The 24,984-nt window shown below is 37.2% G+C and overlaps 1 protein-coding gene across 2 annotated transcripts in view; it reads right to left on the minus strand.

Moving 5' to 3' along the window:
- The window catches only part of ARHGAP15 (Rho GTPase activating protein 15), a 467,195-nt gene that overhangs the window by 119,024 nt on the left and 323,187 nt on the right, over positions 1-24,984 (minus strand). For both annotated transcript variants that reach the window (XM_032780498.1, XM_032780495.1), the window contains one exon: positions 17,660-17,737. In XM_032780498.1, the coding sequence (XP_032636389.1) occupies positions 17,660-17,737 (78 nt within the window). The remainder of the gene's footprint in view (positions 1-17,659; positions 17,738-24,984) is intronic.

Consider the following 24,984-nt stretch of genomic DNA (forward strand, 5'->3'; position numbering starts at 1 on the left):
GAAGTTATTATCATATAGTATGTACATTAGCAAGCCTCTTAGAGGTATTTTTGTTAATCTTCTCATCAACCATAGGAATGGATAGCTTTTACACTCTCCTTCTAATGGAAAACATTACAATAAGAAAAGAAAGACTTTGGGGGTAGTTTTCAAGGAGCTGCTTTTGTCCCCTTTAGATTGTAGATACTTTTCAATAAGGATTACATAGAAACATTTATCTCCACGTCTTCCAGTTTCCCTGAGACTAAACTGCATACATTAAAAAAGGGGTGTGAAAAGGTTTCCATATTATTTTCTGTGTGCATAAACTTTATTGTTAGCATCAGCGACAACAGAATTTCTGCATTGCCTCAATCCTGCTACCAAATATTTCATTTGTATTACAAAATCAGCTCAGTGACTACGTAAAGTGAAAGAATGTGTTTATTTCAATCTGTTACATACAAAGAAAATAAGAAATAAGGATAAGTATGCCAGCTTGGAAACTATTTGTGTTCTAATTATTCACTCCTGAAGTACAAGTTTAGTATTGCTAATAATCCAGATTTCATTTGCTCTAAATGTTAAGGTCATTGAAAAAGATAAAGTGAAGGGAATGTCATTTTAAAAAGTGAAACCTAATGGAAGTGAAATCTGCGTATCCAGTTAATTTGGGATTTATTATCCCTGTAACTAGACTTGCAACTGTTCTGAAATCATGTTGACTGAAGACTTGAGAGCAGAATGAGTGGATGGCTACCCCCACCCCCATTCTTAAAAGAAACCCTGTGCCTGCTGCTTCCAATTTAGAGCAATCATGCCTCTTACTGGCCAACACAAGATGCAGCATTAACTGACACATGCAAATGCGTATTCATGGAGACTCTGAAATGTACAATAAAGAATAAAGACATGCATTCTGTGTATAATTGTTTTCTTTTATAAAACTGAATCCAAAAGGGAGGGCCATTTCACCCAAAATCTATAGACTTTCTATGGTTACAATCTGCTGTTGAAGCCAGATATTAAAAATGAAGTGTGGATAAATGGATAGAAATGAAGTGTGGATAAATGGAGGACTCCAGTTTCCACTGCTGTCAATCTTTCACTGGCACTATATTTATTTAAAGAGAAATGATCCAATACACTTTTGTTTCTTTCTTTTTCATTTTCTTTTCCAAATAGCACTTTTAAACAACAAGGAGGATATAAATAAAGTTGTTCATCTTATTTTCTCTGGTTTATACAAAGACTGACCAAAGCTCTCTACCATCAAAAGGACAGATGCATCAGATGACATAGCAGTGCAAGCTTCACTATGCACCCATTGCCCAAAGTCTCTGAAATCTGTTTGGAGAGATCCCTTTTAGAGGTGAAAGAGAGGGTAGTACAGGTTCCATTGCCTATTTAGTCATTGGCACTTCTCCTGAAATTGCCATCAAGGATACCATCTGGTGCAAGCTGTGATAACAATCAAGCTGGGTGCTAATATGTACACCTGTCCACAAGGACTGCATCTAACAACAATTTTCACATTGCCCAATGAATAGCCATGAACTTTCAGCTATTTTCAGTCACTACCACCATTGGGCTTGATTCACCCCCTAGATTGTCCTTGCAGCTGCCGCGATGCAAGCTCCCCATGGGGAGAAGCCTGTCTGGAGGAGAACTGCAGCAACAGAACTGGCTGGTGTAGACCACAAAATGGGCAAAACTCAATCTCTTTAACCAGCAACCCAGAATGGAAAGGCCAGTATTTGTTTGTTAATCACCTGAGCCAGAGTTTCTCAATTACTGTGACACAACTCCTTATGACAACAGGGGTGGGAGGGTCTCAAGGTGTTGAAAAATTTATTACAATTGAAAGCAAAGAAAATCTCATTCCCCCATTTCTCACACACCTATATCTTCAAGATCAAGTGTTCTCGCTCAACCTTTTGAAAACTCTCACACAAGTAAATTATATGGCTTATCATTGTCATCAATGATACATTTTTTACTCTTAGTTCTACAGTAAATATAAGAGGGTTTTGAAAATTTTTGATTCCGCATAAGGACTTGCCAATCTGAAAACATTTTAAGGAACACCGACCTATACCATCATATATGCTAAATCCTAATGTTAGACTAGAATGTGTGCATAGCCAGTTGGCCAGATCTTCATGACTCAACCTGAGTTTGGCCTGCACAATGCCACTTGAAAAACCTGAAGAGGTGGAAGAGGATGATCTCATGGCTAAGGCAAAGGATTGGGACCCAGGAGATTTGGGTTCTATTCCTGAGTCTCCTGCACACTTCCCACATGATCCCTGGAAAGTTTCTTAATCAGTCTACCTGTAAAATGGGGATATTACTACTTCCATACATCACAGCAGTATTAGCATAAATCTATTAATGGATGTGAATGCTCAGATGATGAGGATGCTACAGTGATGAGCTTCACAGAAATGACTACAAATTAATGATACCAATAAATATTAAATAGACAGTAAATAATACATAGAATTATATAAAAATAATAAAAACCCTTCAGGTGTTCACCTTAGGAGTGAATTAAGATCAACCAAATTAAGGCCCTTTCTAACTGGGAATGAGAGCCTCCACATAGGTTTAATGAATCCTCTTTAAATTCACACCTTTATTTAAATTGGATTAACTTTCCTGACTGTCCCCAGGTAGAGCAGCCCTGACTTTCTGTGGGACCTTGGGCAAATCACTCAACTTCCCTATACCTCAATTTCCTTATCTGTAAAATAAAGAGAATTGTGCTGATCTGTCTTTGCAAACTGAGATCTATGGATGATAAGTGCATTGAATGTGCTGTTATTTAATAATATTATCAGCATTGAGCTGAGAGGCCATATATGTGGAGGCCTTCCCTTGCTCTTCTTAGCACTGGCCTGACTATAATTAGCATTGGTCAGATTAGTGTGAAGAAAGCTATGTGGGTTAAGGAGATTCCATTTCCCTTACACTCAGATAACATGGGAGCAGGATCTGGCCCATTAAAAATAAACAAAGAAAAGCCTCCTCACAAAGAGTTCCCATGTGATGCTGCAGCTGTGTCCAGCAAATCATCTTATTTTTAGCACAAGAAGAGTTCTGGAATTGTTAGATAACCACAGGATAATATTAGTGCATGTGTTTGTGTGTGTGTGGTTATTATATTCAGCCACAACTGTAGTGTTCACAACTTGTGGTGGAGATCCTTGCCATTAATTGGAAATAACCACTACTTTATATACTTTGATTCAACCATCACTAAAAAGATATTTAGTGGATGCATTTAGCTATGTCCTATCATGCTTTATATACTGCTCAATATTCAAATGAGTTAATTAAACCAGATTACACTCTATATATTGCATTTATACAAAAATTACAATAGATGTTTTATAAAATATCAACTTACATGATTTGTATGCTGAATTTTCAATATTTTTGATCAAAAATAGATAACAGAAAATACACGGTAGAGATAGTTTGGAAAAATTTATTATTAATGCACGTTTTTATCTTCTCCTGGAAAAGGAAGCATTTTGTTGTGCATGTTATAAAATGTTAAATATTAGCATTATTTAAAGTTAATAGGATGCCAAAGAAAATGACTAATAATACATTATACAATTAGATGCCTTTCATATTAGTGCATCCATTAACAAAATAAAATACATTCAAACAGAGGAGTTCTGATTTGCAATTTTTAGCAAGGATTGCCCATGTGTAAAAGCTGAATTATTTATTCATTTTTGAACTGCTGGATACATCAGTTTGCAATTATTTGCATTATGTTTGAATGCTTTGTCATGTGTCTTTGATTCAAAAAATAAAAATACAAATCTCCTTTTATAAAGGCATTTTCATTTACACAAATGCTTTAAACTTGCAAAGACCAAAAATATTCCTTCCCCTCTACCCCTAAATTAAGTGAATCATCTGTCATACCAAGACTGGCTAGAAATAGCAAAGACCCCAGTATTCCTCTGCCAGCTACTACAGATGTCTGCTTGTTATCACTCTTTAACTTAGGCCTCTCAATACAGAGCTCCATATCTCTATTTTGGCCTTCTAAGTTTTTCCTGTGCATAACCAATTCCATCTTGTTCCCAACATATAGATCTCAAGTCAGGCATTATGTAGTTTTCACCCATAGTTATTTTCATGCCATAATATGTTTTGTTTCTGCACCCAGAGTCCTACTCATTTTAATGTTAGTTATTCTGACTTCTTAGCTGATGTCAGCATTGTCCTTGAATAACACATTTTGAAAGCATCTAACCTTTGCTTTATTAAGGACCTTGTTTCAGCCCTACACAAACTAGACTTTGACCTCACATGTTGTCCTTTTCCATTCCCATGTTGCACACTATCTCCAGAAAAGTTTGTGTAATAGCTAAAAGACACTATCACCAGCACTTATACATCTCTTCATTTCAATCTCACATCCACTGTGTCTCCAGTCCTGATATCTCATTATTTCAGCCATTCTCAAATCTTCTGTATTATAAGCACACAATCTTGGACTTTGGAAAGATTTTTCTGAAGCCTCCCATTTATAAAAACTAATTACTTTGGAAAGCTATATCTCACTGGTGGCAAGTAAAAATGCAACAAACAGAGTGAAGTTCGCATTTTTTCCAGGTATCCCAGAACTTCATGACATCAACACTGCAACTGAACATCCCCTTAGCCTGAGCCCTGCAACCCTGAGTCAGTCGGCATGGGCCAGCTGCAGGTGGCTAATTGCAGTGACATACCCCAACAGTCCAACCTATTACACCTTAGATTTGTGTTATGGTAAACAGAGAAAGAGTAACATAACAACAACAATAAGGCTTTTACTGGGGAAACCTGATACCCTTAAAAATACTACATATTGCAAGGCATAAACAAAGAACCAAACTATGAGCTTGGTTATGTGCTCAAAACTACCAATGATTTCAGCAGGAGTAGGGCATGTGCACCTGAGGGATGACTATATCTCAGAATACATGTGTCATGGACACATTAAACATAAATTGGTTATATCAATTTTTTCCAAGTAATCATCCCAAATTTGAATGAGAAAAAAATGTATGCGCTGCAATGCCTAAGTGCAATGGACCTACAGTAAGATTAAATCTTATTCACATGGGTTTTATACTGAGCTTAAGTTAAAAGAGTAGATTCTCTCCCCAGCTGAGCTCTGTTCAGTGCCCCAGAGTGTGGGGAGACGTGGGCATCTAGGAGCCACTGATGCATCCCTGGTTCTGAGGACTGACTTACACTGACTTGGAATGAATTAGAGCAGTTTAAGGGCTGTTCTTACCTGTGCCTGCTGTAGATCTGTATAGCACAGCATAGCTCTGCCCCGATGTTTACACAACACCTCCTGTTCTAGATATGTCCTCTTTGTCAGTATGGAGTGCAGCTGATGGAGGAGCCAGCTCCTCAGATTTACACTCACCCAGTGAGGGGGAAATATCAGGGGTCAGAATGGTCAGAATCTGGCTCCTTTGCACTGCCTGAGGGCTCCAAAAGGGCTGGAGATCATAGAATCATAGAAGATTAGGGTTGGAAGAGACCTCAGGAGATCATCTAGTCCAACCCTCAAATGCTGGCCAAAAGCTTTCATTTTAACAGTAACTAAGGTGCTAGCAGTTTAAACAGGTATTCTATATACCTGTACTGAAATCACTCTTATGCATAACATATTGCCTCATTTAGTGGGGAAATCCTTAGCTGGGGAGATATGGAAGATTTTTGGCCCTTCTGTGCCATCAGACCATAGCAAAGATGCTCAAACATGATAGAGAATCTTCTGTTGAATATAGTTTAATGGTTACAAAATGTTATATGCAATTACAGTGCTATATAAATAAATAAGAAGAATAACAGGAGAAGACATGTTAAGTGCAGGTTCACACACTTACGGGCTGATTTTCAGTAAATAAGAACATCCACAACCTTACTGAAATCATTGGCCAGATCCAAGGTTTTGAGTCAGACTACTTTTTTATATCAGAGTTAGGAAATGGCCTTTTGACCTTAAGATGTCTAGACACAATCTTATGGTGACTTTCACTGATAACAGATATAATGTTAGAGATTACATAGTGCTGAAATTCAGGATGGCACAGCTGTGCACTCACTTCCAAGAATCAGGTACCAGGCATAACTTCAAACATTAAGAGTTTTTATGGGATTTTTTCTTTGTTTAGAGTAGCACAGTCAAGAAGAAATATTACAGAATAATAATATCCTTTTAGTGGTATTCCTAAGGAGAAGATTTTGGGGTGGAATGGAGAAGGGGGAGAAGAAAATACATATAGGGAAGTGTATTTCAGGGAAATAGTAATGATGTGAACATTTAAATGGGCCCTTTAAATGTCCACAGAATACTTTAAGGGAACACACTTCTCAGAAATGGGACAATTAGCTAATGAGATAATTCTACTCAGGTCATGAGGAATAAGAAATGATTTTACTGAAAACAGTAATTTACAATATTATGAAAATATAAAAAGTGGCATGAGTGATTTGAAAATTTCATAAGAAGGGCAATTCCTTTTCAGCATGAAGATTTTCCTAAGGCACATCGAATCTGTGAAGTGAAAAGTGTTGGAAAAGAGTGCACCCCACTGGTGATGTCAAAACCTTTCAAGGAGAACTCCTCTTTATAAAGCTCTTTATGTCCTATATTTATGGGGAGGTAAATTATCACTACAGTGGGCCTATCCCACTGGATAATCTGTCCCATAGAAATTAAGGCTGGAAGCTACGTCAGAGGTCTTCAAGTCCACATCCTCCTTTGCTCCTTTTCTGAATATTATATAAACCCTTTTCAACCATTTCCATTGAAGGTGTCTCTGGTACTGCTCATGGCAGTTGCCTCATTGTCCAATTTATCTTACTGTTACTGTACTTGTAAATTTTAGCATCAAACTAGTTCTTCTAATATAGCTGTGATCAGCTGTGACTATGTCATCACCCTCACTCTGTATATCTATCTATAGATATAGATATAGATAGATATACAGAACAATCTTATTCCTGCACCTCAATTATACTTTCTGAGACCATAATAAAGTATTTTTAGTCTTTCTTCTTTTAGTACTTTGCAACTTTTTACACATTTATTAGTATTCTTTGTAATCTTGCTGCTTTATTGTTTTGAAAGTGAAATTCCCAAAATTGTCAACAGTACTCCAGGTCAGCGCGTACTGACACTTTGAATGGTGTTACCTTGTCACTACTCTTACATGAAGTATCTCTACAGTGGAATATACTACAAAAAAAATCAGCACTTGCCACCTACAGTAGCTACATTTACATGGCATTTGTGGTTTTGCCCATTCCACATATAAAGAATACCACAAACACCATGATAAAGTCAAATTCCACAGTGTGGTAAGTGTTGATTTCTTTTTTTAATACCACCCAGCACAATATAACATAATGTACACCAATGCATAACATTGCTTTTTTCTGTTGCAGGCTCATATTGCAAGCTCCTATTTGTTTGCCACTATTACATCTTAATCACAGAATTATAGACATTAGCTACAGGGGAAAAAAATCTATTTGGTCATATTGGGCCTCATCCTACATAAAACTGAATGTCACCATCTCTTATTAAAGACTCTACAACTCACAAGATGGGGCCCTCAGTTTATACTGTACGGAACATTTTCCACACTTCGTACAATTCATTTATAAATGTACCTAGTACATTTTCATTTGCTTAATTTTACCCTGACTCTCACTGTGTCATTCTAAATAATTTACCTTGATTCTTGTTTTTGGACTCTTCAATACTGACATATCAGAGCAACACAATTCATGAAAGAAGAAATTACCCCCAAAGACTAACAGCATCCCAATATGTGGCTACCTCCCACAATTTTGTAAAGTCTTTAAAAGCAGGGCCCTTTCAAATTGAACTTTTTGAAGTGCTAATAAACAAAACATCTATTATGATGTAAATAGTTCTGTGGAGTAGAGAGGAAATAAAAGGTGTGTCTTATGGGCATGGCCAAACAATGCATGCCATAAAATTCATGGTATGATTGCAGCTGCTCATGCTGACTGAGCTTATTACCTCTTCTTCCTCACTTTATTGACTTACTCACTGAGCGGGTTAAAAGGAAACTGTATGATAATACATTCTGTAGCATTAAATATTGGTTCTAAGACTGAAGACTGGAAAGCTACATATGCCAATACTTCTAAGTCCTTGGTCCTTAGGCACCAAGAACAAGGTTAGCTGAGTTAGAAAAAATATTACTGTTATAACAGTTATTTTTTTAAAATTTCATATGAGCAAACAATAAAAATACAAAACCAGGGTGCAGTGAAATATAAACAGACTATTATCCTCATCAGGTGTGGAATCTGGTTCTCATTTCCAAAATGGACATGTTGGTAGTATTGTACCTATTTCTTCTTCCTCCCCAAAAGAAGAGAGTAATGTGCATATCCTTTACTTAAATGACCCATTTCCAAATGAAAATAAAAGGTCTGAACCTTAGGATAGGTCATTTAAAGATCCTTCCCCTTTTCCTTTCAGAGAGAGAAAAGGAAAGCTCCTCCTACTGGAGCATTTAAAGGCTTAATCAATAACATATGCACACCAAGGGCATTAAGACATCACTTCTGTGCTGTTGAAGTTAACGGTCAATTTGTCCTTTCCATTGTATTCCTCTGTTCTCAGGATTTTATAACTTGGCAAAAATAGAAGAATGATGTTCTTGGCTGCAACTTGGCATGCAGGTCTTAACCCAAGAACAAATTGTTTTATAATTATTCCTGAGAATTACTTCAGTCTGTTTTATTTTCCTTTTCTTGCCTGAACAATGTGAAAGAAAAGAATAACTATTTTCTGATGCTTTCAAGACATTTTGGTTCTTCATCTAGCAAAAAATCAAGCAGAGCCTGATGTTTCAAAAGTGAATTTTAACACACACACAATGGCTTCACACCTCTTGTCTTCCAGAAGGACTATTTATGAGTAAATGTTTGCCAAAGCAAATAAAAGATTCACGATCAGGCCCATGTGCAGTAATGCAGGTTGGCTCACGGGTTCATCTGAAAAGAAGTTATTTGTGCATGAGGTTGAGTTCTAAATTTAGAATCCAGGTTTAGATAAAAAGGAGAAAGGTATAATCAATTATTTTATAAAAGCTATCTTAAAATGCATGAATTGGATAAAAGGAGAAATCTAATCTGTTTCACTATACTTGCATGAGCTGAAACTTACTGGCCACACTAGCTGCCATATATGTTTCTAAAATAGAAGGAAAACACATAAAAGAAGAAAGTTATTTGGAAGAGAATTTTTCCTTTTCCACTTCTGCATTTTTAATCATTCTTACTACACTGTTAAAACACTGCAGACATTTGGATCCCATTGGACCTTTAAGTTTGTAGCTGCTATCTGGAAGTTGGCAGCTTGTACTGAAGCCACTCTGCCTCTGCCCGCAGAGCCTTTGTTAACTGACAGAGGACTGAAGCTGCTGGCTGCCTTTGAAATGGATATGTTGGGTCAGTGGAAACAGTTGGGTGTTTTTGAGCGGAACCTTATTTTTTCTTATTTAAAAAAAAATAAAGCTGTGAAAAGTAGCTTCTTCTTCTTCTAAATGCTTGCTTTAAAAACACCCAACCCATTTGTGCTGACCTGATGAGCCAGTTTCAAAGGCAACTTCAATCCTCCGACAGTTACAAAGACTCTGCCAACAGAGGCAGAGCTGAATCAATGCAGGCTTCTCTTTTCTTGATAAGAGCAGCTCCAGACATTAGGCTCTAACAGGTTCCTAAAATCTGTACTATTTTAATAGTACAATAACATGATCAAAAATAGCAGAGAAAATATCTTCAGAATGTTTCCACTTGTTTTCTTCCTCTCACAGGCTACTTGATAACTGATATGGTAATACAGCTGAGGAGTCCTGATGTTTGAAGGTGATCTAGATGCTCATATGGTTCAAAACCCTCACTTGCCAATTTAATTCTTGCTCTTGTCCAAACCATTGTAGAACAATAAATATCAACACAAATGAAAAACAATAAGCTTCAAGCTCTCTGAATTCCAAGACGGGCATTATGGTGTCACATGGAAAAGAAAAGGACAGTGAGGTTTTTTATTGGTCTTTTCAAACTGCAGCAAAATATAAATGGGAGCCAGATATTCCTAAAAAAAACATGAATAAAAGTTCAGTGATTTTACTAATAATGTCACTAGAGAGTTTCCTTTAGAGAGGGAATATTGCACCTATAAACTCAATATAGTAGATATGTTGGAATCCGTAAAAATTCCAATTACGGCCTCAGAATTTATTGTGCACATATGGAAAATAATACTTGTAAAAGAGAAAGGGGTTTGTGCCTGGTGCTGTCAATACTGTGAGGGATGGGGTGATTATAAAGCAAATTAACAATACTTTTAAATGTGCATTCACTTATCTTTCCAATTAAATCCTTGTTAAACAACTGCACAGACAGTAATGGTGCTTCTGCAAAGCACTGATCAAGACATTTTTATTGTAATTTTTACTCTGTAACAATTAATCAAGTAGGCATTTTCTTTATTATTAAATTATTTAGTTAATAAATATTCACAATTGACTAACATTTTTCTAGTTTAAAATTTTGATTTTTTTTAAATTCTAGAACCTATATTTGAGTTTTTTTCTTGTAGTAGGATCACAAAAGAAGTATTTTAATTTTTTAACCAAAATAATATCTGTTAACTTGAGATGATAGTTTTAATAATAAATGTACCTTTTCTAATCTAGCTCACTTTACTAATTCCAATATCTTTGGCATTTCTCTTATCATATCACAAACATGCTGCTTTCTGCAGCAATATTTAAACCCCTTAAAATCATATTTCTTTTTCTTCTTGAAATAGTACATAAGAACTAAAACCACAGTAACTGATATTTGGATGGTAAATTGTGTTTTATAGTTAACACAAGGTATTCCAAAGAAATAATGGCACCCAAGGTCACCTGAACTGCAAGTAGCAAGCATTTTACAAACAAAGGATTGAATATAAAGAAAATTAAGAGCTGCCTTGTTTGCTGAATGAACCAATAAAGACTGAAATTTGTATTTCTATGGTTAGTTTCCCTGAACAGACATGCAATTGCATAGGATTACAGTGCTTCCTTGAGCTATTACGAACCCTTTATAGCTGTATTTTTTGTTAATTTAGTGCTTATGAAAACTGCTTCTTTGACAGTCCCAGAAACTGAATTCCTCTCTAGCCACAAAATACGTACAGCATAGGAAGTGTGGCAGAGTAAGCTTCACCCTATGAGCACACCAATGTATATTAACCCCATATTGAGGATGGTAATTTAGTCTCTAAGATAATATATTCATTCCTTGCCACACTAAATGAGTGTGAAAACAAGAGTGCCAATGACTTCCAACCGTAGTGATGCTTTCTGTGAGGTGGACACTTATATGCCATAACTAGACTGGGATCAGCACAGATTTCACATAAATTAGCAAAGATTAGACAAAGTGGGTATTCACCCATGAAAGCTTCTGCTCCAATACTTCTGTTAGTCTATAAGGTGCCACAGGACTCTTTGTTGCTTTTTACATAGATTAGCATATATGTTGAAAGCACTAGGTCTCATTTTTCATAGGTTTGACAGTGAAATTAAAGAATATTCTGAATCATGTGAGCAATTTCAGCTGGTTGGACTGGATTCTAATAGCTATGAGTTCATACATTTGTTTATGTTGCTCTCATCTGCACATGGGCATCACCGACAGTATGACTTATTTCAGTTTATCTTTTCCCAGAAAACCAAGGTAAAGATAATCAAAAACATGTAGTAGCTTTGTGGCTGGATCCTTCAGAATGATCATAACGTCACCAGTATACTGCCAGTTAGTGCTCCTGCTTACTACAGTCCACTGGATTATCCCCACAGGGTCTGGATGCATCCAAATTTTAACTGCCTGAGATTCAACTGGCAACATGAAAAGTAGCAGGAAGAATGGACAACCCTGATGAGTTCCTCATGCTAAGGTTGAAGCCATTAGAAGAGCAACCAATTGTCTAGGTCACAGTTCGCAGATTACTGTTAACTTTCCCTCCAGAAGTGCTACTCGTAAAACATTTCTAAAATAAGAAAAATTATCACTATCTTTATTTCACCAATAGTGTTTGCAACTTCTAGCTCCTTAAATCAATGATGCTGAAAAATGATGACTCAGAAAGTTTCCAAAGTGCTGAAAGATGTTATAGTCTGGTCTGTTTATGAACAAGTGATCTTTTCAGCTTTTAGTGGGAAAAATACATCATTGGTAAAAGATAATCAAAAGCAAAAAAAGATGCAATATCAACAGCTTTCCATACAAAAAGAAAACCTCATGCAATGGGCTAAACAAATAAAGTCGTTTGTTCTGTTGTTTAGCTTTAGGAATTACCTAACTTTAAGGGACAATAATAAAAGAAAAATAAATTCAGCGAATGAAACAATTAAAAGACTGGATCTGGGGGTTTGTTTTTATTAGAAAATACACCCATAGAATTTGAAAATCCTCTTCTGATCTTTTCCCCTTTCTTCCTATTACTTATTTAATAATGAAATAGACAATTGTTAGATTGCTTGCTTTTTCTACCTTCCCCACCCACTCTATTTTTTCTTTCATCCAGTTTTGATACTGAAATATTAACAGTACAACAACAGAGACCAGAGTTCGTGCTTTGCTCTTGAGTTCATTCTATTTAAAACACTTAAAATACAGTAGGCGGCCTGGAATTTTTTCTATGATAATAAATTTACACTGGTAAGTACAGATTCCATCTGTTTTAAAACCAAAAAATTCTACTATTTAATAAAGATGAACAATACAGATTTTTTTGGGGAGTGAGGGCAGGGGAATGCCAAAATCAACTGGTGTTGAGAAATAAACCCCCAAGCATTTTGCCTGTATAAGGATTGAACACTTGTTCAACTTTTGGAATTCAAATGGCCCTCGGGGGCAGTGTTGATTAGTACTTATGTTTGAATAAATTTTCGCAGAAACAAAATACTTACAGAAGAGAAATGAAATAAACAAAATAAAAAATCATTTAAAATACTATTTGTCTGGTTTAGACTAAGTGAAAATAATGAAGACAGAGGGATTAACAAAAAGCAAACAAAAAAACAACAACCACAACCCTGTCAAGTATACTTCTGAATATCACCCTATTCTAGCACTTTCATGATTTGTAAATGAGCAGGTTATGAGCAGATATGAATCAGTCCCTGAAACAAGTAGACAGGGCTGGCTCCAGGCACCAGCATTGCCACCGCGGAGGGCAGGGGCAGTCTGTGTGCCCTTAGGGTGGCAGGCGCATTTCTGCAGTGAGGGCAATTCGGCGCCAGCTTCTATGTTTAGCTGTCCAGGGCAGCTTAAGCTAAACATAGAGGCTGCGGCTGAATTGCCGCCACCACGGAAATGTGCCTGCCGCCCTAAGGGCACACGGACTGCCCCCGCCACCCGCGGTGGCAATTTGGCGCGCTGCTTGGGGCAGGGAAAACTGTAGAGCTGACCCTTTTGCTTCACACTGCGAACTCACTAGTTAATTCTGTTTACAATCTGCAGGAGTTTGTACCTTTTCAAATGAACAACCAAGCTCAGGTTGAACCATTGAGTTTCAGTTGGCTTCCATAACGAATTCAAACTCTATATCCTCACCTATGAGGCTTTCACTACACGTTTTTTCTCTCATTTTCTTTTGCTGACTCTCACATTACTTTAACCCTCCTTTCAAGCCAGACTTTCACTTTGACTCATTCTAATCTTTGTGATCTCTTCCATGTGGACTACTGTGCTTGGCATCCCTCCCTTGTTGGGCAAACATCCTTCCTCTCCACAGTCAAATTTGTATTTGAATGAATTCTGTAAAATTCCACAAAGTCGCCCTATATTGCTTATGTCTACACATTCCAGACATTCACACACTGGGTTCTGATGGATTTTATGTCCAGTTGTCAGTCATATGGCCACTACTTATAGCTTAGGAAAGTGCAAAACAAGTTCAAGGCAGATAAAATACCTGGAAACTGACACTATGTCTTTAGAAAATTTAAGATGATAAATGCTGCAAGTCCAGCCAGTCTTGAGTGCTTTAGTACAGAAACTATTGATTGTTTTCATAAATGTAAAACATCCAGACACTTGCCAATAGGCACCAAAATAAATTTCTAAATAAACAATAAACAAACAATAAAGATTTTTGCCTTGGGATGCTATAGACCACATTTTCAAACTAGCAAATTTTGCATGGGCAGCCTTTGAAATAGAGAAAAGCCTCAATCTGCATATGTAACTTAGATAATTGTGCATCTAATTACTTGATTTGCATGTGCAAGAGAGCCCACCAAAAAAATAAAATAAAAAGTGCAATTTAGAGCCATGATTGGAAAGAAAAAAAGAGGCTCTTTATCTCTCACAGCACTTTATGCTAGAAGAAAGACCAGGGAATGAAAAGCTGAAACTACTCCAGAAATGGGAGAAACTGAACTGCTATCTGACTAGAGCTTGCACAGTAAAATATGTGATTTGAAAACTCTGACACACACACACACACGTATATGCACACACACACATATACATACAAAGCTCTGCCATAGCTTGGTTTAGGATGAATTTGGCAGTTCAGTTTTATCTAAAGATACTGGGCTAAATTCATCCCTGGTGAAATTCCATCACTTTCAAAGTGGTGACATCCTTCACTTAGATTGAATTGAATGGAGTTACATCAGGGATGAATTGGGTCCATATAGTTTTCCAAAATAATGTCATGTAGTTGTATTAACAGTCATAAAGAATTTCTAATGTATCCTTTAGAAACAAATATGCCATGCTACAGAGCCTCAAAATTTTTAGAATCCATAATAAATGACAGGAGAGTGAACATGTACCAAAATTAGAGATGGGAGAAACAGAAATATATTAATAATACCAATCACTTATATGAGAGCATTTATAGCATTTTACATTTTCAAAGTTAAGTGTAAACATGAAATAACATAAGAAAAAACTTTCTACCCTCCATTTATAGGAGTCTAGTCCAACCTGTGGCCCTGAATAGTTCAAGAAAAACAAGGATCTTTTCTATTCTGTCTCAAAATACAGTAATAAAGTAAAACTCTTTCCTATTACTACCAAATTTAAGAATAACAATAAAACCTTTTAAAAGTGTTGAACACTAAGCTAGAGCTAAGAGTTCAACAACTGTTGTGAACTGTGGGCGATTTCCTATTATGACAAAATATCTTTACTATTGTGAAAGCTCTTTGGTCCACTTCTACAAAGTGCAGAGTGTCCACATCCTTCATTGGGTAAAATCCTGGCCCTGTCAGAATCAATGGGAGTTATGTCACTGATGTCTATAAAACCAAGACTCCAGTGGCACTGCAAAGCACTCAGAACCTCACAGGATAAGGCTCAACTTACTCTTAGGGGCTGAGGGCAGATACAGAGGAGCTCAGTCCTGCAGGCTGGTAAGCTATGCTAAAAAAAGTGTGGAAATCCAAAACACTAGAGTTCAGTGCTTAGCAGAACCGGCCCTAGACCAAATGGTGCCCCAGGCAAGGAGCATCTTCAGCACCCCCCTCCTATTTGTTAAGCTTTTGAATACTTATTTTTATTGCATTTGTAGCCCATTTAACGACTTTGCATGCATGATTTATCCCTGTCATATAAGACTGACTGACTACCCTCCCTCTATCCCCACCTTTATAACCTGTGAGGGCATGGCTGACAACATTCTAGGAGGTTTAAGGAAAATGTAGTTCTCAGAAAGTCTGGAAGGTTCCATGCGATTCTACAAAGGTCCAGACTATTCTAGGCAGTTAGTGAAAAATGAATCCACATATGGAATACTTGAAACATTTTACTTCAAACATTCTATTTTCCATTTTGTCGCTAACAAAAACAGCACCCCAAGCCCAGCACACCTTTAAGCCCAGCACGCTACATGGTTGCCTGGGTAGCCTGCCCCCCAAATCTGGCCCTGATGCTCAGGACCTGAGCAGAGAGGATTCCGCACAGTGTGGAGAAACATGTACAGTGCTCAGTAATGTGAAGAAAATTCTATGCCATCAAAACACCGAGCACTAGGGAGCAGGGGAAAAGTAAGCATGATGGGTCCAAAATAGGATTTAGCCTGATTATAGCTGCTTAAGTGCAATCCAGCGGCCTCAAAATGCATATGTGCAGGTCATTTTTATGATTTTCAGTAACTCCTACTGCGAACCAGGAGATACAGCTTAGCTCAATAACACAGAAATGTGTCTGAGGATTCTTTGACAACAATATCTCAGACACCTGCTCATTGGCCCAGTGCAGATGTGGGGCGCAGTGTACTTCATAAATTGTTAGCCAGCAGCATTCACTTAATGTATTTTGCCCTATTGGATTGTAAGCAGCAAAGAGAGTGCTCAGCAGGCCGAGCTGTCAACTCACAACTCTCTCCTACAACTCTGTAGGACAGAACCACTTTTTGCAAAGTCAAGAAGAAGGATTCCAAATCCACTTGTTGCTTAGCTCCCCAAACTAGAGTTGCAGGAAGCCACCTCTTCAGCACAACTCTGCAGTGTGAACATCATCTGATTCCCTAAAAACAAGTTGCTGTTCTAACAACAGTCTTTAGGCAATTTCGTTCAACAAAAGCAATCACAAGAAGGAAGAGTTATAGCAGCTTAGAATTTAGAACTGGTTAATTACTAATCCATCTCTTTTGGAATCCTTAATGTATGAGATTTTACTTCATACTTGAGATGCTTTATTTTAGCTCAGTTTCTGATACATTGCGTAGAGACTCATGGTCAGTGATGTTTACCAATTCCTTTATATAAATGGCAATGCTGTATGCTTAACCCTTGCCAAGAACAGTAAAGTGTTCAACACTGTGAGTGGCTTTGGGATATATTTGTTTACTAGCTGCCTATATTGACTTCCACACCTGTAACATATTATCTATTGATGGATGCAGGATTGATTTGGGTAATATTTATGAAAAACCAACACAATTTTAATATAAAATGTAATTTGAATATTGACTCTTTTTCTGGTTCTCATTTGCTCCTTTTACTGTTCATCATCCCTCATTTTGCAGGGTCAAATTCTGATCCCATTGAAGTCAGTGGCAAACCTCCCATTGACTTCAGTGGAACCAGAATTTATTCCCAGTTCTTATGTTTCTGTTTTTCTTCTTTTTCAGCACCTGTGTTTTATGTATTCCTCTGATCTTTCTTTGTTTCATGTTTTTTTTTATTCTTGCACTACTTCTTCCAGCTATTGTTTCACATTCAATATTGGGTTTACTTTCACTCTTCCTTTTTTATCCCTTTGCTTACTCTGTTTCTCTGATTTACATGCTTGCCTCATTGTTAGTTTGTTTAATTTCTTCACTTTTTTTCTGTCATTTTCTCTTTCATTCTCCTTCTCATCTTCCTTCTCCCTACTACTTTTCCTTTTTTTTTTCCAGTGGTTTATTTTTCTTTCCTATCTCCTAACCCTACCTACTTCTTTGGTTGTTTGTTGTATCTTTCCACCTTTCCTATTGTTCCCCAAAATGCAACTCATCATTCTGTGCCACTATTGTATACCAGATTCTGAAATACTGTCATCTGAGACAGTTATGTACTAGACAAAACATTACTAGGGTGAAGGAATCACTTACCCTGATTGACAACAAATCGTAACTTCTGTATTGTTGCCAGATTGCCGCTAACTCTGTATATTCCATCGACATCCAGACCTGAAAAAGGAAAACATATTTCATATTGGCTCATGGGAGTATTTTATTTAAGATGACAGTCAAGAAAACATAAATGTCCTAGCAAATATGGGGAAGAATAGTACAGTGAACTACTAGATAATAAACCACCTGACAAAGACCAGAATTATATGATACCTCCTTGCTGATTAAAGCAACACAGAAAAACAAAGCTGTAGGTTAGCTCAATAGAACCCCAAATACTTCACTATAATGTTGTAGTAATTCTCTCACAGGTTTACAGTAAAGGTGGAGATATTTCAATTAGCTTGAAAAAGAGTAGCATAAGTATAAGTATTAACTTGTGTTTTCATGTACAAATACCCTCTACAGGATGTAAAATTAAATTTGTGCAAGTGTATATTAACTACTTATACTAGCTGGGCTAACGGAACTTCTCAGGTAGAGACATAGACTTTTTGAGCTGAAGGTTGTGAATTGCATTTCTGGTATCACATGTATTCAGTGAGATTATTGCCATGCAACCATGACATATAAGACTATGTATGCATTTTAGAGAGATGTTTATGTTATTTACAAAGTACTCTACTATGGCTTTGTTTTGTACCAAGTTTATTGACTTTGATGATTTAAAGCCCTGGAAATTTTATTGCAGATAATGAAGAGTGTTTTCAAGGACACCTTGGGAGTCCCATTTCACCCTTAAATCTGATCAGGTATCATCTTTTGGAGGAAAATATCTCCTATAGCAGGGTCTGCTGATATACCCTTTTAAAATTAAAAAAAGACACTCTTAAACTTACATCCCAATGCACATTGCGGGAACATGCTAAAGCATACAAGAACCCACCTCTCATTCCCATGAGAACTGCCATTCTTATGAGAACAGAGGAAGAAATCTGCATGCTCCAAAATTTAAAACACTAAACTGTATAATGCCACTTGAAATGTAAAAGTCACAGATCAGCATGATGCAGACAGAGGTTTACTGGAGATCCAATGATCCATAATAGAGTTGTAGAAGCTGTTAGTCACTTGGAACCCAAATCTTACCCACATTGTTTTATAAGAAGACTGACTTTTTCTACAGAAAAAGCCCACATTAATTAGCATATGGTACAGCCCAAGACAGGTTTAGCATTCCTCCTAAGTAGTAAACTAAATTCTGCTTTGAAAGCTATCATTGAAAGTAATTTTTTTTAAAAAAAAACAGCTCATATTATAACTTATATACTACACTGCAGGACCAACCAAAATTCAGAAATGATTTGAAATTTAAAAATAACAGGTCAACAAGATAAAAGAGGAGGGATTACAGGGAATCCTACTGCTGCCAAATGGAGAACGGGCAGCCTGTTTACTCCAGATGATGTGAGTATATTTTAGGACTGGGCCCTTGAAATTGAGATTTTGAGGAGAAATGTCCCCACAAAAATCAGTAGCAAAACTCCCATTGGCTTCAAAGGTGGCAGAATTTCACCCTTGAGTTTGCAAATGGATAACAGGTCATTGGGCCTCAATCCTGTTCAAAAAGACCTGTCTGTGCATGGAAGAAATGGGTAAGGGAGAATGGTGGAAAGGAAGTGCTCTGCTGATGCTTTCTGTGTGTTGAGGGAAATTGGGTAGTACTGTTGGTAAGAATCTGATTTTTCTCAAACTTCCAAAAGATTTGAATATGGTTTGTTTAGAAAGGCAGAAAAAGTTTTCAGCGGTTGGCAGCAGTACTCATCCCTTTATTTAATATTTGACATCATAAACATTGTCACAGCAACAAACTGTATGTAAATATTAAATATTACTAACCATTTATTACAATAATATTAATAATAAGCATACTAAGAACTCCAAAGGTAAAATGACATTACCTTCAATATCCTTCATATTTTTCAACCCTTGCCCACATGTAAACTCACATACATTGCAGACATTCTGAACCCATCTGTCTCCAAAGTTCCTTGTACATTGATACACAAATTCAATATATTTTTAACAGCTTGAGAACTGAAGTATAACAGGTATATTATGACAGAGATTTCCTAAGCAAAACAAGATTTATCTGAAGCTGCTCCAGTTATATCAGTCTCGTACAATTTAATTTTTATTATTTCTGAAAGGTGCTTTGGGATGCTTTATATCCAGGTTACCATACTGATTTGATAATTGAAGGTTACTCTCATGCTCCCTATTCAGTAAGGAGCATCACGTTTGTTAACTTAACTGAGTTGAATTACTTACATGTTTGTTTGTTTTAAATATTGCTGCAGACATATCTTGCTTCAGTTTATCTTGAACAATTTATTTGAAAAACAATTAATAATTCCATAATATATATCGGTTATATATGCCTTTTATCAGTCCATTTCATTGTCTGCCCTTTACCAGTGGGAGCTCTGCAATCTAATACTGAAAATTAAGGTTCATATCAGGAAGATCTCCTTTGGTTATAGAGGGTTAAAGATAAAGATTATCTCAGAGAAATCAAAAAGCAATCGGTAGTCAAGAACACTTGGAAACTATCTATGTACAGGATACATAACATACGAACAAATGGAAGTTACTAAAATGTTTAAGTAATGCAACTCTATCTTAAAACTCAATAATCTCTCTCTCTTCTTGGAAGTGTAGTTAGTCCCCAGTTTAGGAATGTGGAACTCTTGTGGTCATAGATTGAGAATTGCATCACACTAACCTGCGTAGTGAGTTGATCTAAACCAGAATGTAAAGGAGAAAAACAAAGAAACATTAACATCCATTTGAATCTAGCATGACTCAGTTCTCAAGCCTTCTGGATATGGGATAAGAGCATGTGAAAGCCACATACAGAGCTCTGTGTGTGATAATAATCTCTCACATTAGCAGCACCGATTTGGAAGAGTTTAGCCCCTTTGGTTTCATGCTATTTAAATTATCTGAATCAAGTGAAAATGACAACCTCTGTAGTGAACTGGAGGACATTACATCTTGCAAAACGATCTGGAATGTATAAGTAAATTATTATTGTTATAAATTTACTTGGGTCCAGAAAGTAGGTCTGATTAGCATTTCACATGGACAAACAATATGGCAGACAGAGAAAAATCTGCGAATATTACACCAATTATAGTGTGTTCACATGTCATCAGCTTTCTGCTCCAAGAACTTTAAAGGTTAAACTAAACCAAACCAATGTAAATTGGTGGATCTGGACATCCTTTTCATTACCACATTATCCTAGCTGGATTGGAAATTACTTACTTTGGAAATCCAATTAGGCCAAGTGCAATTTTATTTTTAAAAGAGAACGTTCTTATGTTCTGATTCTGTGAAGAAGTTTTCAAAGAAAATCACTTTTAAGGGCACCTTTATCAAGAATAAAAACATCACTGCTCTGCTGTCAGTGTTTCTTCATGGCAGGCTATAAATACTTATGGAACAAGATGAAACAAAAATCTTTTCAAAGTGTCCTATCTGGTGCTGGCATTAAAGTGTCGTGATAAAGAACAATTCAGAAAAAAAAATATATTAATTGTATTAAAGTCGGACTATTTGTTCATCACGTGCTCACCTTCTTGTGTTTCAAAATGGTGTACAGCACTGAGAAAAATAACTGGTCTTTTTCCCAAAGGGTTACAAGTATTTTTAAAAGAAGCTTAGAATAGGATGGGCACACAATTAGGTATTATCAGACCAAATGGTGGTCAAAACTCAGTGGAAAGAATGCAGCTGTCCCAAGCTATTCCCACCATAAATCTTATAAGCTTTCAAAAAAATATGTGGATAAGGTCTGACTCCAGAGTTTACTCATTTAGCTACCAGAATATGGACAGAGTATAATAATGCTCTTGTTAAAAGCAGTCATATGTTCTAGGTTAGGATACACTGGTATTAATAAAGTGCAAATCTAAAAGGGAACAGGATACAGGTTGGAGTCAGATACATAAACATCATCAAAGTTATATGAACTACTTTGTATAAGTGGGTTGAAGAGCTCAAAAGAACATTTCTGGTGCTCTTTATTTCTAGCTGAGCTGGGAATATTGCAAAAATGGCCTTTCTTGCATTATTGTTGCACTTTCAGGGGCAGTCCCAGCTGGAACCTGGAAGTACAGAAGAGTATTAGGAATAAAGAAATACTACAGGGGATATAAATATAATTCAAATATTTCAGAACTTCTAAATTACTCAGTTTGGATTCGGTAATAGAAATAGGCTGAAGAAGTTCTTATGTTTTCTGAGCTAGTTTACCCCCTCCCTAATACAGGAGTTGTCATAATACCTTATCTATCCACTGGTTAAGATCCTGCTCCATCTCACACCAATGAAACCTCTTATTGTGCTTGAGTTTTAAGATCATAGCACAAAGTGTGGGTGCAACTCATTATCTTAGTATCAATTAGATCTTATCTGTTATCTTAAATCTTAATATTTTGTGAGTTTCATTCAATTGCTTCAATAGTTATTTTTATATACTTTTTCTAGGTTTTAAAATCCGTTATCTTTTATTACTGAGTGTTTGATAATTTCCTATACGTGAGCACTTAAAACTTTTAACAATAACTATTTACTGAAATAGATTTGGTATTGAGACCTGTTTGTAGTTATATGAAAAGAAGTATCGTACTGGGTGTAACAAAGTAAAATGTGAACTTGACGAAAGGCATCCCTTGGGCAGTACTTTCATTTAAAATCAGCTATATTCAGGGTAAAAATCTTGTATTTCAAAAGAGCCTGTTATGCTTCCTGATAAACAGAAAGAAAATATGTTTCAAAACTAAAGAATTATTATGTAATCAAGCATTTGTCGTATTTGTGATGTACCGCACAGGACTCCCACAACTGTGAGCCACTGTGTTACCTTCTCTACCTCAGAAAGAGGGAGTTTGGCAGTTGCTAAGCTGTGTGTCAGTTCCCTGACATACCAGCCTGTTTGCCTTGCCAGCAAACACTTCAAGACTCTACCAATCTAAACAAGCTTTCTAGCAACTAAAAATGGAGGTTACTTACCTGTAACTGGAAGTTCTTCAAGATAGATGGTTGCTACGTGTATTCCATATGTGGGTATGCATGCACATCTGAGTCCAGAGATTCTTAACAAGTGTCCATTGGGCTGCACAACTGGGAGTAAGATGTAATGCTGGCCAACATCTCTCCAGTTCCTCTTCTTACTACAAATCCAATAGGATCCGAAGCAGAGGGGACGGAGGGTGGGTAGTGAAGTACAGGTAGGGGCCACACATGTCAGAGAACTTCCATCTGTTCTTTGAATGCTGGTCTCAAAGTGTATTTCACATATGTGTGACTGACAAGGAGTATTTCGATTGGAGGGGGTGCGGAGATGCTGGCAGTAAAGATGCTTGAAGAACTACAGTCCCCACAGCTACATCTACAGTAGAGGCCTGACTTAGCACATAACATTTTGTGAATGTGTGAATGAAACTCCAGGTAGTTGCTCTGCATACATACAGTAGAGATGCTGCAGAAGCAGCCTATGATCTCATGCAGTGTGCCCTTACCCCATCTGGGGGAGGAATATAGCACATTATGATGCAACCAAAAATGCATTTTGAGTTTCTCTGAGACGATATTGCTTGTCCTCATGACCCTTCTGCTATAGCAAGAAACATTCCTGGTGACTTTCTGATTGGTTTGGTTCTTTGCAAATAGAATGCCAAGGCATGTCTGTCATCCAGGGAACTAAGTCTTTACTCTTCAGTGGAAACATGCGGTTTTGGGAAGAAACCAGGTAAGTGGATAGGTTGATCGATATGGAATTCAGAAATTACTTTAAGGAGGAATTTAGGATGAAAGGGAAGGAACATCTTCTTCTTGTGAAAAATGGTGGCTCAGCTCTCAGCTCTCAGTACTCCCATCTCACTTGCCCTTCTGGCCAAAGTAATAGCAACTAAAAATGCAACATTCACAGAAAGCTGTGTCATACAGCATGTGGCCAAAGGTTCATATTGTGATTTGATTACTACTGACATGATGAGGTCCCATTGAGGTGTAGGATTGACCACTAGTGAAAAGGTCTTGACTAGCCCTTTCTGGAATCTAATTTGTTGTTGGGCAAATAAAAATGGAATGCCCGTCCACTGGAGGAAGAAAGGCACAGATTGCTGTGAGATGACTTTCTGTAAACTAAGGGAAAGATCCAAATTCTTCAGTAACAGAAGATAATCTAAAATGACTGAGGCATATACAGAGCCTGAGGAAGACTGATTGTGCTGTACCCAGGTAGAGAAACATCTCCATTTAGCTAGGTAGAAGTTCCTAGTTGAATCTTTCCTAATCTGAGTAAGAATGGCTTGGACTGCTTCCAAACATGAACATTCTAGATCTGATGCCTATCCAAAAAACAGACTGTGAGGTGAAGTGGGTCTGGATTGGATATCTGATTTTGCTGTCTTACTGAGTTAGAAGATCCAGGAAGTGACAGATCCTGATTGGAAAATGGGTTCTCAGAAGCTCCGGGAACCAAAACTGTCTGGTCCAGTTAAATGCTATAAGAATGATTCTGGTCCTGTCATAATGGATGGGGGAATGGACAGAAAAGAAAGGGATATCTGAGTTAGTGGATCGTGATAACAGGAGAGCATTACCTTGGGAGTTATGGCCCATCACTGCTCTGGAGCAGGACAGGGGAAGTTTCCTGTTCATTTTGGACTTGAAGAGATTCCACTAGTGTGTTCCCTACTGAGTGAATATTTCACTCAGGATGAAGTTGTATATTTCCCATTCATGGCCTGCAGATAAGTGCCTGTTTTGGTTGTCCACTAGAGAGTTTTGAACATCTGCTAGGTATGTGGCTTGGCTAGTGATGTGGTTTCTGATGCACCAGTTCCAAAGCCTGACTGCTTCCAGGCAGAGGGGAAAGGATCTTATTCTATCCTTGTAATAGTATGGGACTTACCCCTGCAGTGCCTCCTGCTGGTTGTCTCAGGGAATTAGCTCTTTTCCAGCCTGGGCTCCCTCTGCATTGATACCCTGCACTGTTAAAAGATGGAGCAGGAACAAAGTTGCTGACCTGACCTTGTGGTTGGAACAACCTGTTAGTATAGGAAGGCTGTGTAGCCGTGACATCTAATTAGGGATACCACCACATAGAAAACCTTTGTGAATACACTGGATGTTGTTTTCAGTCCAAAGAGAAGGACTCTGAACTGGCCGTGTTTCTGATCTTCCAGGAACTGAGGAAATTTTCTGTGGGGAAGATGAGCATCTACATGAAAATAGACATCCTTCATGTTGACTTTTGACATTTGAATGAAGACATTCAGTTTTTTAATTTC

This window comes from Chelonoidis abingdonii, chromosome 10 (assembly GCF_003597395.2).
Source record: "Chelonoidis abingdonii isolate Lonesome George chromosome 10, CheloAbing_2.0, whole genome shotgun sequence".
NCBI classification, from domain to species: domain Eukaryota; kingdom Metazoa; phylum Chordata; order Testudines; family Testudinidae; genus Chelonoidis; species Chelonoidis abingdonii.